The 16,519-nt window shown below is 36.8% G+C and overlaps 1 protein-coding gene across 5 annotated transcripts in view; it reads right to left on the reverse strand.

Moving 5' to 3' along the window:
• Positions 1-16,519, reverse strand: part of LOC138692245 (kelch domain-containing protein 2-like) — a 54,886-nt gene that overhangs the window by 15,576 nt on the left and 22,791 nt on the right. For 3 of the 5 annotated variants that reach the window (XM_069815387.1, XM_069815388.1, XM_069815385.1), the window contains one exon: positions 11,806-11,921. In XM_069815387.1, the coding sequence (XP_069671488.1) occupies positions 11,806-11,921 (116 nt within the window). Of the gene's footprint in view, positions 1-11,559; positions 11,727-11,805; positions 11,922-16,519 lie in introns of all 5 variants that reach the window. The other 2 variants (XR_011330034.1, XM_069815386.1) reach the window with 1 other exon arrangement.

The following is a 16,519-nucleotide window of genomic DNA, read 5'->3' on the forward strand; positions in this document are numbered from 1 at the left end:
GGTCAAATAAAATAAATTTTTAGGTTAGGTCTCATGAATCATAAATTTGTTTGAATTTCGTGTTGCCATACATTTTAATATTAGATCAATCATAAAGAAAAATAAATAATATTTATTATTATTGTTTCACTATGTAGTTTTGTGATTTTATGTAGCCTAATATGGTGATATCTGGTAACAGTCGGCAACGCTGAAAAGATGCCCATATTAGCTTTTCAGGAACTAATATCATTAATGTGAACCCTATACATGTGGCAGATCAGATGGGCAGGTAGGAGATATGGCCCAATGAGATCTTGTAGCCTACAATGTCAACCCAAACTGACTTGATCACCTTAATCTGGTTTTGCAGACCCTAAGTTCCCAATCTCAAAATGTTTAGTAGTGCACTCTCTATTTTTGTTCAATTTTTGCACACTTTTACTGAATCACCCGGTATAATATATATATATATATATATATATATATATATATATATACACACACACACACACACACACACACACACACACACACACACACACACACACTACTGTTTGTGAAAAGTGCAACACCCAGAAAGAATGACCCGAATAACTCCAAACTTGGGAGATGTGTAGAACTGTGTACCATCAATAATTGATTACGTTTCCAGAGAGATGGCGTACACATAGGCCCAACAGTGACGTCTCTTGTGTCACCAGCAAGGTCAGTGTTATGACTTGCTCAGTGGGGGGCAAGATCATTTATGAACACTATAAAAAATAGGGGATCTAATATTGATCCTTGAGGAATTCCATTATTATTAGTTCCTATGTTGAGGTAAATTTCATAGTTGAATTGATTTCGACTTTCTGTTTCCTATGTACGAGATATGAGTGAAACCATTAGTGAGCAATGCATTTAATTCCATAATAACCTAATTCGTCGAGTACAGTCAAATGCTTTGGATAAATCATAGAAAATCCCTCCAACTTGTAATTTTTTATTAACTACCTTCAGAATTTTGTAAGTTAAACTAAATGTTGCATTTTCCGTGCCTTTATTTTTCCTAAATCCAAACTGTTCTGGGACTAAAATGTTGTATCCAGGGCCGCCGACAGAATTTATGGGGCCCTATGCAATACTGTACTTGGACCCCCGTTGAAAAAAGTAACAATTACAAGTTACCAGTTATTCTAACCATAATAATTATTTGCACAATAAATAAAAGATAACCCCATACACAGATACGAACCTAAAATATACACTTTTATTACATTGAAAACTTTTAGCAAAACTTCACATTAGCACAATATATTATATTCATAAAACATTATTACTAAACACCTGTAATTTCTAACTTGCAGACCAACATCAACAAACAACTCTCCTTGACTTCATTGATGCAAAATCATCAATTGTATCATCAAAATTTAAAGATCTAGCAAGATCGCTCTCCAGACTAAGGAGGCCAAGGTTACTCAGTCGTTCTTGATACATTATTGATATCAATACATTTTTTATTTCTTTCATTTAGCTGAAGGATCTTTCAGCATCAGCAACTGTCACAGGAATTGTATAGAATATTCTAATGGCTATGCAAATATTTGGAAATAAACTGTCCAGTTTTAATTCCCTCAGACTATTTAGGAGATTCATGGGTTTCAGTGGGGTTGGCCCTAAATTAGAGGCATGAATTGATTTTAAATATTTCGACTCGTTACTGATCTCTCTGTTAATGTCTTCATAATATTTTTACGCAGTCTAGCACCCATATTAATATCTTCCAATTTTTTCTGTCTCTCCTTGTGCTTCTCAGCTCCCGACTTATGCCTGTACTTGTCCATTGTGAGTTATACTATAACCAGTAACACTAATGAACAGAATTTACTAGACAAACAAAAACAAAAAGACGAAAGTTTCGACACGAAACATACAATGTATACTGAAAAGGAAACGTGATCCTGTGACTTCGGTTTGGGAGAGTCCACTAGCATATTGCGGTGGTTAAAAAGGACAAGCCAATAAATAATTGAACGTGTTCAGTACAAATGACGGGAACATAGTTCAGGTAAATGCTGGGGCCCTCAAGTGTCGTGTTGTTGAAATTAATGCGGGAAACTGATATTCTATTATATAAAAGTCAAATATTTACATATGAAGTGGTAATTTGTATTAATTCTACTAGTGTTGAGTTAATATGTCAAATTTACATGTTCTTACAAAATTTTATAGTACCCATATGTATCTAGGAATAATTATTCATGATAATAAAAAGTACATAATCAGACTCACTTAATATGATGGGCCCTTACTGCTCACGGCCCCATATGCACTCGACCCCTTTGCCCCCCCCCCCCCTTCTCAGCGGCCCTGGTTGTATCTTTCTAGATGATGATATCATCTTTTATACATTACTTTTTCGAAGTTTTTTTTTTTTTCCTAGGAATTAGACATAATTTATTAAGATGACTAGATTAAAGAAAGAAAAGAAGAGGGAGACAAAAATTTATAGAGGCAACAAGAAAAAATATACACATACATGCAGAACACACACATTTGTCATAGGAAAGGATGGACAGATGGCAGGTTGATAGACAGGCGTGGAAGATAAAATATTTCTTTTAATAAACCCTCCTACTGTCTCACAATGCCACATGAATTACTGATAGATATCAGCTGCACAAGACATTAGAATTCATGGCATGTCAGAATGGCAATAAGTGCATATGTAGGAAGGAACTTGGAAGGATATGGTTATAGAGAACTTCAGTGTAGAGCAAGTTCCTTCTATGCCATCAATTTAAGTTGGTACAGGATTTTTTCTCGTTGCCAAACTTTCAGAACGGCCCCGAGGTTCACTCAGCCTCCTATAAAATTGAGTACCGGGTCTTTCCCGGGGGTAAAAGGCGGTCAGAGCGTGGTGCCGACCACACCACCTCATTCTAGTGCCGAGGTCATGGAAAGCATGGGGCTCTACTTCCATGCCCCCCAAGTGCCTTCATGGCATGTTACGGGGATACCTTTTACCTTTATAATGTGGGTAGAGTGACACAATTTTAAGCTTATAAGTCTAATATTTCTCTTTCACGAAAGACCCTGGGTTCATTTCGTCCTCATCATCACCTTCATCTTCATCCATCCTGTTTCCATACTGATGTCACTTTATCATACAGAATTAACACCTCAGAAGAAAAGTTTCATCATAATTTCCAAAAAGTAGGCAGAAGAACAAATGGATACATGTCAATATCGTGGTGAAAAAAAAAGAAAATACAATTGGCTTGGCTTTTCAAGAGATACATCCCTACAATTAGGTTTGCTTTGGTACTTTGTGCATCCTATATATGTGATGACTGTACAAGTCAGATTGGTGGCCTGGGTGGCATTCGTGAATCCGATGCTGACAGGTGGACCATCCTGCCTCAGCCCTAACAGAGCCAGATTGCATCCTCGAACAAAGAGTTTCATAAACCCCAGAGTCCTTCTTATATCACCATCAGAAATCCATACTACTCGTACCTCCAAGATTTCAGCTCAGTCTATTTTTAACTACTGCATATGATATATTATATGAGTGGAAGATGGAGAGTGATGGTGGAATGATAGAAAGAAAGGGAAGTACTCCGAAAAAAATTCATACAATTATTGAATATGCTAACTGCTTAGATTTCAAAATCAGAGAACGTAGTGGTATGGTGTTTAATAGCAGGAATGACCCCAAAGCTTATGCAGCTCTACACGTTTGCGAATGAGTATTTAAGAGACAGAATTTCCTAAGAATAAAGCTGACTGAGTATGATGTTCATTATTTTATTCCATAGAATTCTGAGAAATGTGAAGTCTTACCGTCAGTTCTACGTGTAGCAGTTCTATTTAAAATTAGGAGCTACTAAACCGACTAGTTTTTATTTTAGGTTAGGTGATAAATATAGAATGAACTGTAAGCAATGGGTTGTTACTTGCCTATGTCACTTTCCAAACGGTACCATACTAAAAGAAATACGTTGTTGTGTATAGACAAATACATCAATTCTTATCAGATACAATCCTTTCAGCTACATAGGGATTACCGACTTGTACTGGCCCTAATCATTATTCTTAATTATGAAGTTATTAGAACGCAACACTTCTGACTGCAAGTACCATAGCAAATGTGTCACATCAATGTTTGGTCACTTGTATAGTCTAGGTCGGTTTATTTCATACTGTAAGGGTGGAACCTAACCATTTTCCCCTCATTACTACATATGCTAGTGGATTGTGGTGATTTTCTAGTTTGCAGGTTGAACTTTCTTTTGCCGACTTCGTTTCGAATTTCAATACTGACAAATACTACAAATGGTGGCGGCCGGGTAACTCAGTTGGTAGAGCAGCTGGCTACGGACTGGAAGGTCCGGGGTTCGATCCCAGGTGGTGATAGGATTTTTTCTTGTTGATAAACTTTCAGAACGGCCCCGAGGTTCACTCAGCCTCCTATAAAATTGAGTACCGGGTCCTTCCCGGGGGGTAAAAGACGGTCAGAGCGTGGTGCCGACCACACCACCTCATTCTAGTGCCGAGGTCATGGAAAGCATGGGGCTCTACCTCCATGCCCCCCAAGTGCCTTCATGGCATGTTAAGGGGATACCTTTACCTTTTACTACAAATGGTAGTGATTTTGTAACTGTTATGTTGGCAGTTGAGACAAAAGTTGTCGGTACTGGAGTTCCATGGAATTAAAATTGTACTAGATTTGTGAGCTGGTTACTGGAAGCTAGTGAAATTTGAATATACTATATATTTTGAATTTTATTCAGCTTCCTCCAAGTGAAGGCTGCCTAGAAGACAAAGCTTACCAAAATATTGTTTTTTTTTTGAGTAAATGGTAGGTACACAATTATAATGGAAAAAAAAAACAATGGAGAAGGAAAAGAAAAAGAAATAACACAATTATAAATGATTGAAGACGACTAAACAAAAGACCATCAATTCCAGAAGAAACGTAAAATTTCCTAGTACGATATTTATTTGCTATCACGTGATCACAGTCGTCTATTTAGCACTAGTTGCAAGACCCAACTTAAGTGAGCAGATCGCCATAGGAAAGAGATCAATCTATTTATGTGTAGAGATGGTTTCTTAGGATTTTTATAGATCCCTTCACTGCAGACATAGACACTTCAGTCACAAGAGTTTGTCCTAGACCAAGCTGCTTACAAAAATGCGCGAATCTTTTTGTGATGGTCCCTCTAGCCCCAGTCAGTAATCCAATAACTTCGATGGACGTTAGATGATACAACAACAAGAATTTTGCTTCGACTTAAAACAATGTGTCCCTTAGGGTTTTGTCTGTGCTGAATCCGAAAATGCATCTCTTTTCTTCGTATCACGTAAGGATTTTAAGATATACTATGATTTCACTTTTCGATAAGCTCTCTCCCAGGAAACATCTGGTGTGGGTTGAGGGTTGTAAACCAAAACAAAAGCTAATGCATTTTATGAGTTTATGACCTATTTCCGGTTTCTTATGGTTGTTGGCATTTTTTTTGTACTTATAATAAATAAACAGATATTGGTCCCTTCTATTCAATAAATTTCATATCAGTTCAAAGTGAAGTCTACGCAATGAACAAAAAGGGTGTGGTTTTCAATATTCAGAAAAAAAGTTTACCAGTTTGAATGAAGGCTAATTAAAAGAGGGCATTTTCATTGGTCCACAAATTCGCAAAGTTATGGCTGACTCTTTGTTTGAAGAAAAACTTTCTGTTACAGAAAAAATGGCATGGCGTTTTCAAAGATGTTTGCTAAAATTTTTTTGGAAATTTTAGTGCAGACAACTACATCGAACTTGTGGAAACCATGTTAAGTGAATATGAGAAAATGGAGTGTAATATGTCTCTCAAAATAAATTTTTTAGATTCTCATTTGGATTTCTTTCCTCCTAACCTTGGAGCGGTAAGCGACGAGCATGGGGAAAGATTTCATCAAGTACTATCTGAAATGAGAAGGCGATATAAAGGAAGATCATCATCCATCATGCTTGCAGACTATTGTTGGTTCCTTGTAAAAGACAGTTCCGGGTCTAGTTATAAATGGAAGTCATCTAGAAAATCCTTTTAAATGGTAAGTTCAAATTTCGAGATTTTTTCTCATTATACACAAGAAATATTTTTATTGTTGTTATGTTTTTTGTGTTTTAAACTATGAAACATCATTTTTGTATCCAATACACATTTTTCAAATATCATGAGGCATTTTGAACCCCTAGCGTGTTGTAATTTTATCAGTAGCAGCGGAAAATATAAAAAAGAAGTTTTTTCATTTAAAAAATTCAATTCACTTTCCCTGGAAAATAGTATGTGTTGGGACAATTTGGATTTTAAATTCAGATTTAGGGCACACATATTAGTAATATTCACCTATTTTTATTTCGGAGCAAGACAAAAAGTAAAAATTTGTTGTTCAATGATAATTAATTAATATCAATATTAGTATTAATATATAACAGTTATTTTATGTGTTGCGTTGTGGTTACAATTCAAGACTACAATCAGGTAAGCCTAAGTGTAAATAAATGTAACATACTTGGGTATGATAATGCAGGTGCGTGATCGATAGAAATACCATTTCACATTTTAATGAATTTCTTTTGTGTTTAGATTTTTATTACAATGTCAAAAAGAGGAGCGACTCCACCAAGTCAGCGTGAAGCATGCTGCGAGAGTGGGGATAACTTCCCCTACTGGCATTCTGTTCTTCCAGATTTAACCGAAAGAAGATAATGAAGAAGGAATTATGCTCATGGAGATAGCAATTATAACTAGAATAGCAAAATTAAAATTATTAGGAGAAAGTATTCTTAAGCATACATTCCACGGTGATATTCAGTTTTCGAAGTTAGTACTAATAATTTTACGCGGTCAAACAAAATACATTTTTAGGTTAGGTTCCGTGAATCAATTGTTTAGTCAAACCAATGCATTTCATATTGCCAGACAAAATACCTAACATGTTGATCCCTTTCTTGTATAGTTTGCCTAAGAAATTATGTTGCAAATTATTGAATTATTTAGAATAACCTTCCAACATAATGGTAAAGTACAGTAAGTAAATAAGTCATTCAGTATGTAAGATCGTGATTTTACTTTATATGGTGAGATCTGGTAGCAGTTGAAGGGTCCAGAGGAAAAACCTGCTAAGTCACATTTTACTGTTTTTACAGGAGAGCAAGTTAAAAGTTTCAAGGTCCATTACATTCTGTTGTCTCTGAGGTATCATTCTTAAAATATTTCTGGCTTAATCAAGTTTTTATTCTATACAATTAAACCACAAAAATCTCTACTGCCTGAGGTATTACATGGCATCCAAAACAAAAAATTGATAATTTTGGACTTAACACGTTTTTCCCCTGGACCTTCAGTTGGCAACACTGACAAGACGGCAATATTTGCTGTTTAAGAACTGTTCTTACGTGACTCTCACTATAAACAGAGAGTGTGGAAGACAATACCCAGTGTGTACATCCAGTAACAGCAACAAGTGTAGAAATTCTAGAAAAAAAAATCCACGATATGGTGTTGAATGACCATGGACCAAAAGTGTGGGAAATTAACAAGATTGTGTGTATCTTAACTGAATGGTTGTGCACATCTTAGTCAATGTCTTGGGCATGTCCAGGGTCTCTGCAAGGGGGGGGGGGGGTAAGCATTTGTTAACAGTGAAAAAAATAGCACGTCCTATGTCAAATTTCGAATGAATGACTGAATACGAAAAAATACGTCCGATTTTTGTAGTGGTTTGCGACCACTGATGAAACCTGGATCCACTACTACATACTAGAGACAAAATAGCAGGAAAACAATGGAAGCACAGTGATTCTTTGCCTCTAAAGAAAGCAAAACCTGTTCAATCAGCTGGGACAGTCATGGCATCCGTGTTCTGAGATTCTAAGAGGAATAATCATGATCGACTATCTAGCAAGGGGAGAACAGTAACTGGGGAATATTATTCAAATCTCCTGCAACAACTGAAAGAGAAAATTCACAAGGGGCTGGGTATGGCAAGAAGAAAGTATTGTTTCATCATGGTAATCCAACTGCTCACACGTCTGCAGCCATGGTTACTAAACTACATGAACTCTGGGGTTCGATTTGTTGCCAAAACTCCCTACTCACCAGATCTAAATCTCACTTGACTAGGAAGAAATTTTCGTCGGTTATCGCAGAGCAGAAAGCTTTTTTGCAGCTCTCGAGAAATCTGTGTACAAGGATTGTATAGCAACCAGAGGTCTGCTCAAGCGCCAAGTAGTTCATAGCATAATCCGATAGGTAGCGCACATGCATGATGGGTAAAATTGTCGCGAGTGATAAATCCTCGAACGGTATAAGCCAAGCGTTAGACATTCGTTCTTGTTACAGTGATGAACTGCGTAGTAACATCATAGATGTTTATCACTTCAAAACTTTGCAGTGTTTAACTAACCTCTCCATAGTACAACTACAAAACTTGCTTTAAAATGTAATATAAATGTTGCAGGTAATGTTTTCCCCCCCCCCCCCCCCACACAGGAGTGATTTTGTTTTTGCCACATCTGATTGGTGTTATTGGATGTAAATGTAATTATTATAAACGGAGAACACAATCACGATAATGCAAGAACTGTATCAAATTTTCTAGTAATAATAATATTCTCTAATAATTAGTGTATCAATCTTCGCGTCTGTAACAGTTGTGCAGCATGATTATTCGTTTTATTATATTTTCTGTGACGTTATCTCTGTATTAATATTGTTATTAATCTACTATATATATATACCAATAATATTTTGTAAAACATTTCTACATTGTCGCAGTATATAGGCGGAACACTATGTATGGACCTATCATTTTATATATGTGGTAAATCAAATACTGAATAATTATTAATTAGCAATAATAACTGTATATCGAAGTTTTTCATCATCATCATCTGCACACTACAGCCACACATGGGCCTTGGCGTCCTCAACAATTCTTTTCCATGTTTGTGCCATCCTCCTCCAATTTCTCACTCCCAATGCCACCAAGTCATCTGTCACGCCATCAAACCATCTGACCTTAGGTCTTCCCTTTTTCCTTATCCCTCTAGTTTCATTAAAAAGCAGCTTTTTGGCTATTTCGTCTTCGCTCATTCTCATGAGATGACCAAGCCATCTTATCCTTTCTGCTTTTATAATCGCCACTATATCCGGTTCTTCATATAACTGACATAATTCCCGGTTAAACCTTCTTCTCCATATTCCTCCCTCATTAATCGCTCCATATATTCTTCTTAAGATCTTTCTTTCGAAAGTTCCCAGAGAATTTTCCTCTCTTTTTGTCAGGGTCCAAGTCTCCGCTCCATAAATCAGCACCGGTCTTATCATTGTTTTATAAATTTTAGTTTTAATCGTACAAGGAACATTCTTTGCTTTTAATGTATTTGCTAATCCAAAATAGCTCTTATTGGTTGCTATTAACCTAGCTCCTACTTCACTATCCATGGTATTGTTTTCTGTTATTACTGATCCCAAATATTTAAAAGACTTGACCCTCTCAAACGTAAATTCCTGTATCATTTGGTATTGATATTCTAGAATACCCACTAAACATATATTTTGTTTTCTCTTGATTGATAGCCCTTGTGTCCAGCCTTTTCATTCAGTCTCTCAAATTCATTACTCAGACTTTTGATGTTTCTACTAATGATAACTACGTCATCAGCAAATGTCATCTGGGATGTTCTACAGAAAATAGTATTAGTTGTTTGTACTCCAGCTGCCCTTATTACCTTCTCTAGGGTGGCGTTAAACAACGGGCAAGCTAAAGGATCTCCTTGCCTTAATCCCTTACTTTTTCAAATGATTCCGACAATTCTGCATTTACTTTGACTCTACATTTGTTACTCACCATTGTTGCCATTATTAATCTTATCAATTTCTCTGGAACTTGAAATTCGAGCAATGCCTTAAACAATTCTTTTCTATTGATACTATCGTAAGCTGCTTTAAAGTCCAGGAACAAAAAGTGTAGTCCTATGTTATACTCGTTACACTTTTCCATATCAGCCTTATCGCAAATATCTGATGGAAGTTTTTCATACTATTTTATTTATAACTTCATGTTTCTGTTTTGATACGTTCCATTGGACTGTTCCATTAAACGTTTGTCATGAACTCAGAAAATAAAGCCTTATTTTTACAGTGTGAGCAAAACATATGTTGTTGTTTTCTAATGCCAGGCGTTTGACAATAAAGTCATTTGACCTCTTGCACTCCAATATTTTTCAAAGATATTATCATGACTAGCCACTGAAGCACAGATTTTGAGGTGTTCCGAATCCATTTCTTGGTTTGAGTTGCACAATGGGCAGTTAGGGGACTGATATATTCCAATTCTATGCAGGTGTTTGGCCAAACAATCATGGCCTGTTGCCAATCTAAATGCAGCTACAGACGATTTTCGTGGTAAATCGGGAATTAACTGTGGATTTTGATGCAGAGAGTTCCATTTTTTCCCTTGGGATTGTATTATCAAATTTTGTTTGTTGTAGTCTAAGTATGTAGATTTAATATATCTCTTCACAGAGTAATACGTAGATTTAGTAACAGGTCTGTAAGTAGCAGTGCTGCCCTTCTTTGCTAAAGCATCCGCATTCTCGTTTCCCAGGATTCCACAATGGGATGGTATCCATTGGAATACAATTCTTTTATTGAGTGATATTAATTGAGAGAGCATTTTAGTTATTTCTGCTGTTTGAGATGAAGGTGTGTGTCTAGAGACTATTGATAGAATAGCTGCTTTGGAGTCTGACAATATAACTGCATTCCTAAATTTATTGATGTGGCATAGAAGATTCCTGAGACATTCACTTATTGCAATGATTTCTCCATCAAAACTTGTTGTTCCATATCCAAGAGATCTATAAAGTGAGAAGAGACAGCACGTAACACCTGCACCGGCACCTTGTTCTCTGGAGATCAAGGATCCGTCGGTGTATAAATGAAGCCAGTTTCGTGGAGGGTATCTAATATTAATTGTCTCTAAAGACAATTGTTTCAGTATTTCAATGTTTACTTCTGATTTCAGTATTTCTTCTGTTAAATTTAGATTATATTCTATATTTAATAGAGTAAAAGGGGTTGGCTTAATTTGTAAGTTTTCTTTTAAATTCGGGATATTGATTTTCTGTTTTAATTCTTGAACAATGGATATGAAACTTTTTAAAACAAAACATATGTGTATCTTATCTGTCGCCTTCCATACAAGATAAGACATGTCTGTGAGATGACCTTGTACTGTGCTTCTATTTATTACGAGCGTATCACGACCGATCTTATCTCACTTGAGGGTGCGACATTCAACCGAGCGATTTAACTCCAATACAGCACTCTGATAGCAACACTGCAGCACTGGTGGACCAAGTGTGTGAATCTCAGGGGGGATTATGTTGAGGGACAAATATTGTTTCAGAATAATCCTAGTTTAATTTCTAGGTCAGACTATAAAGTTTTCAAATGCCCCTCATATAAGAATGACGCCTGAAGCCCTGTCAAGTGGAATGAGGTAAAATATGTCCAGCTCGAATGTATGACTCACTGTTCGTCCGACGGGGTCGAGAATGTTGGCCCTGTGCCCCCCCATGATGAGGAGGTCCCCAGAGACAGGCACGAACTGCGCCTTGTGCCACAGTCGGGGCTTGGGGTAGCGGTGCCGGAACCTATACCAGCGCAGTGACGGTACCAGATCCAGGAACCAGCAGTCACCTCGAGGAGAAACAAGCGTGAGTGTGGCACACAGTTAGTGAGCTGAGCAAGCAGGCAGTCACCGCGGCACGGAACTTACTGAGAACTGTGTTGAACTGGTTCAGACCACCGTACAGCACGGCCCGAGATTCTGTTATGAACGTGAAGCTGTGCCACGACCTGCCCTCGGGGTTCAGTTCGAATGGCCGTGTCAGACTGCTCAACAAACAAAACCAACAATTGAAACATCTATGTACTGCATCTGCATATTTATCCAGCCAGGTTGAAAATACAGGTCTATTCTAAATGACTGTTGAGGTTTTAATAGTACATTATGCAACGAGCCTATAATGGTAGTAATTAAGACACCAGTATGTTTATGAAACGAGCGCAAGTGAGTTTCATAATTTTCATACAAGCGTCTTAATTACCATATTTCTAACTTGAAATTATTCATAAGTATTCATGTTATTCTTATCTGACTGGGGAGCGGAACTGACCTTGTGCAATATCTCGTAAATTGTGAGATGTGCGCAGACGCGAAAGTATTAATTTTTTCCGAGAAACAAATGTCATTGACCTTGATATAATCTAGAGAGTAAAATAAACATTAATCTTCATATAACCTTGAAATTGATTTAGACATTGAAAAACGAGATCACAAATTGAATTTATTTGAATATTATTTACAATTAACGCTAATTATTATAGTAACAGAACATAACCTTCTCCCACAGTATTGGATTTCCAGCCTCCTTGACGTTTCGCTAGTTGTCTTTCGATTGCATATCCGAGAATAATCGATACTTGCGCTTTCATATTGCTACAATGGTGTTTTCTGATTGGTGGAACACCTGAACTTTAATGAATAGGTGTACTTTAATGAGGTCCATTAAAGGGCTGCTACCAGGTGTATAATTATTACATTTCGGCATGGTCGAACATAAAAAATCACTACACATAGTATAATTGAGACAGGAATATCAATCTTGTTTTACGAGAGTCATTTCATAAATAATGCACAGGTTGGTAGAACTGTGAAGTGGATGATGCAACAACAATGAAAATTATGTCAGCTGCAGTTGAAGGCTTGAGGAACAAGCACGTGTGTTCGTTTTGTCCATAGCATACATTGTGTTCAAGAAACAAGAGCTAGAAACGGAGCCTACGTGTGTCTCGGGTACTGTGACGATTGAAGATCAAAGATCATGGGTACACGGGAATAACGATCAAGGTCCATATGTGTGTATTTAATAGAAATTGACGTAGTGGAATGTCAAGAACGATGATTTCTTATTACTAGCTAGACCACATGATAGTACTTTCTTTCCACTATAAGATGGCATTATTAACTCAATTTCGATTTTTGATGGACCTTGATTGTTTTTCCCGTGTACCCTTAATATGTCACAACTCTCACACTTTGTTCATTTGTTTTCGGCCTTCCTGATCTTGCATCATGTCTATGCTGACACAACCATAATGAAAACGATTAACCAAATGAGAAACTGTAGTACAGTCCAATGTAAGCTCACTACAAACTCCACTCAAAGCACTCTGTATCTCTGTGGGTTTTTTGCCATGTAATGATTTGATCTTAACATACAATCTTTGATATTCAATCGTCATAGTACCCGAGACAAATGTATGCTCCTTTTCTAGCTCCTGTTACCTAAACACAAAATATGCTATGGACGAAACGAACACATGTGATTCTTCCTCAAGCCTTCAACTGCAGCTGACATAATTTTCATTGGTGTTGTGTCATCCACTTCACACTCCTACCAACGTGTGTATTATACCTGTATATGAAATGACCCTCATATTTTGTTGGAAAACTCTCAAAGTTAATTACATAAAATTATAGATGCTCACGCCACTGATCACTCTGCAGATATCTACACGATGCTCCATTTCCTCCCATACATGCTGTAGCGTGTCAGTGATAATGTTTTAAATGGTGACTCTGATATGTTCCTTCAGTTCTGGGATAGTCACAGATAATGGGGGAACATACATTTTATCTTTCATAGTACAGCAGAGTCTGTATAGACCAGTTTATATCTGATGCTTTTCCAATTCACTGCGGGCTAAAGCAAGGAGATGCACTATCACCTTTACTTTTTAACTTGGCTCTAGAATATGCCATTAGGGAAGTTCAGGATAACAGAAAGGGTTTGGAATTGAATGGGTTACATTAGCTTTTTCTCTATGCAGGTGACGTGACGTCGGTTTGGAAGTAAATCCCGAAAAGATAAAATATATCATTATGTCTCATGACCAGAATATTGTATGAAATGGAAATAAAACAATTGGAGATTTAGCCTTTGAAGAGGTGGAGAAATTCAAATATCTTGGAGCAAAGTATCAAATATAAACAACACTCGCGAGGAAATTAAACGCAGAATAAATATGGGAAATGTGTGTTAGTATTCGGTTGAGAAGCTTTTGTCATCTAGTCTGCTGTCAAAAAATCTGAAAGTTAGAATTTATAAAACAGTTACATTACCGGTTGTTCTTTATGGTTGTGAAACTTGGACTCTCACTTTAAGAGAGGAACAGAGATTAAAGGTGTTTGAAAATAAGGTTCTTAGGAAAATATTTGGGGCTAAGAGGGATGAAGTTACAGGAGAATGGAGAAAGTTACACAACGCAGAGCTGCACGCATTGTATTCTTCACCTGACATAATTAGGAACATTAAATCCAGACTTTGAGATGGGCAGGGCATGTAGCACGTATGGGCGAATCCAGAAGTGCATATAGTGTTAGTTGGGAGGCCGGAGGGAAAAGACCATTGGGGAGGCCGAAACGTAGATGGGAGGATAATATTTAAATGGATTTGAGGGCAGTGGAACATGATGATAAAGACTGGATTAATCTTCCACAGGATAGGGACCGATGGCGGGTTTATGTGAGGGCGGCAATGAACCTGAGGGTTTCTTAAAAGGTGTATGTAAGTAAACATAAATAAAAATCGCATGGTGTTAAGTCCGGTGAACGTGGTGGCCAAGACACGATCCTCGTTGGTCCCTCGTCCGATCCCTCACTGTAGTAAGTGTTGCTTTAAAAATGACCTGACATCACAAAGGAAATGGGATGAGGTGCTTTCTTGTTGCAGTATGTAATCAGGTTTGTCCTTGTTCAGCTGAGGTAACAGTCATTCAGTAGTCATTTCGAGATAAGTTGGTCCTGTTACTGTTTTCTCGTCGAAGAAGAATGGGTCATACACATGTATGTGTTGAAAACGGCATAGTACACAGTGACTTTAGGTGAATACCCAGTTTCCACAAACAGTGTCTATCATCTGAAAAAAGAATTGTTGGAGGGTGGGTTCTTATGAAACTTTGTGCAGAAATGCCTCTGAACAACGGTAACAGACTGATATTGATGATAACCCAAAGTACAAAAGACTTTCTTTGTGCCAGTATTCGCCATTTTGAAATAAATGAACTCTACTGTAGCAATTAAAATTTACACAGCTAGCAGTAAAGAATACAACTCTGAAAATTTTTTCTGTAAAAATAAAACAAGTTTCATATTCCTACCTCAATTATACTATGTCTAGCAATCTTCTAAAACAATGACATCATTTAGAATAGCTCTGTATATAATTAGGAGTACTAAAGTGAGGATAGGATTCTCCTGGAAAGGGACACAGATGAATGGGCTATTCCATCTCAAATCGACCGAAATATAGAGAAAAGTGACCTTGCAATTTTTAAATACAATGAAATTTTTTCTGTCCATAGACTGCTTTGTGCAAAGTTTGAGGCATCAGAACTTCATAGTGTTTAAATTTAAAATATTTAAATTTATCGTATTTTTATAAAATTAGCAACTTTAAACTCTTGTGGCTCCGAAATCCTTTCACCCAATGATCAAAATCATGGTTTATTTTGATGCTGAAAAGTTAAAGTTTATATTGACATGTAAACAGTTTTAAATTTATCGTATTTTTATAAAATTAGCAACTTTAAACTCTTGTGGCTCCGAAATCCTTTCACCCAATGATCAAAATCATGGTTTATTTTGATGCTGAAAAGTTAAAGTTTATATTGACATGTAAACAGTTTTTCTTACTTTTTATGGAAATGGAGAAATTTAGATTTTTCTTAATTAAGACGTCTTTGCCCACGAAAAAATATTTTTAAAATATATGGTTAGATTCCGCATTCAAAGTACAAATAAACACTTACTTTTTACTGTGCGACGTTGATAAGAAAGTATTGAAAAATCAAATAAAGAGAATAAATAGTATGTGCGTGAACTAACCAGCTGACTGTGAGGCGGGAGCTAGCCGAGGCAAGCAAAGCCAGAAGACATAAACACATGACGTGTTGTCTTGTAGCGCATAGCTGGGCTAGCTTTATCACAGGTTTTCATAAACACAGGAGTAAAATGACGCCCAACGCTCGCTTATCTTCATCTCTCGGCCAGTGTGTGCGGTACTGCGCCGTTCAAGTCCAGGAGTGTGAAAATAATTTATTTAATACCCTCGAAACTTATTGCCATACCACTAAGCAAACAATGCCGAATCCCTCTTAATAATGCAAGGTTTTTTCTCAATATTTTTTTACATTTTTACAAATGGCCAAAACCCTAAAAGTAAGTAAAATCAGATTATCTGTCTCTCTGTATACAATAAAAATAAGGATTACTTCTTAACATAACCTACCAAATGTCAGCTTCAAAATGAGCTCCTGTTGAATGTTCTGCAGTAAATGGTTCCAGAGTTCTGAGCGCTGAAAGAGGCTTGTTTTTCTAAAATACGCTAAATATGTCACTCAACTATACGAAAACCGTTTGACTTTCG

This window comes from Periplaneta americana, chromosome 16 (assembly GCF_040183065.1).
Source record: "Periplaneta americana isolate PAMFEO1 chromosome 16, P.americana_PAMFEO1_priV1, whole genome shotgun sequence".
NCBI classification, from domain to species: domain Eukaryota; kingdom Metazoa; phylum Arthropoda; class Insecta; order Blattodea; family Blattidae; genus Periplaneta; species Periplaneta americana.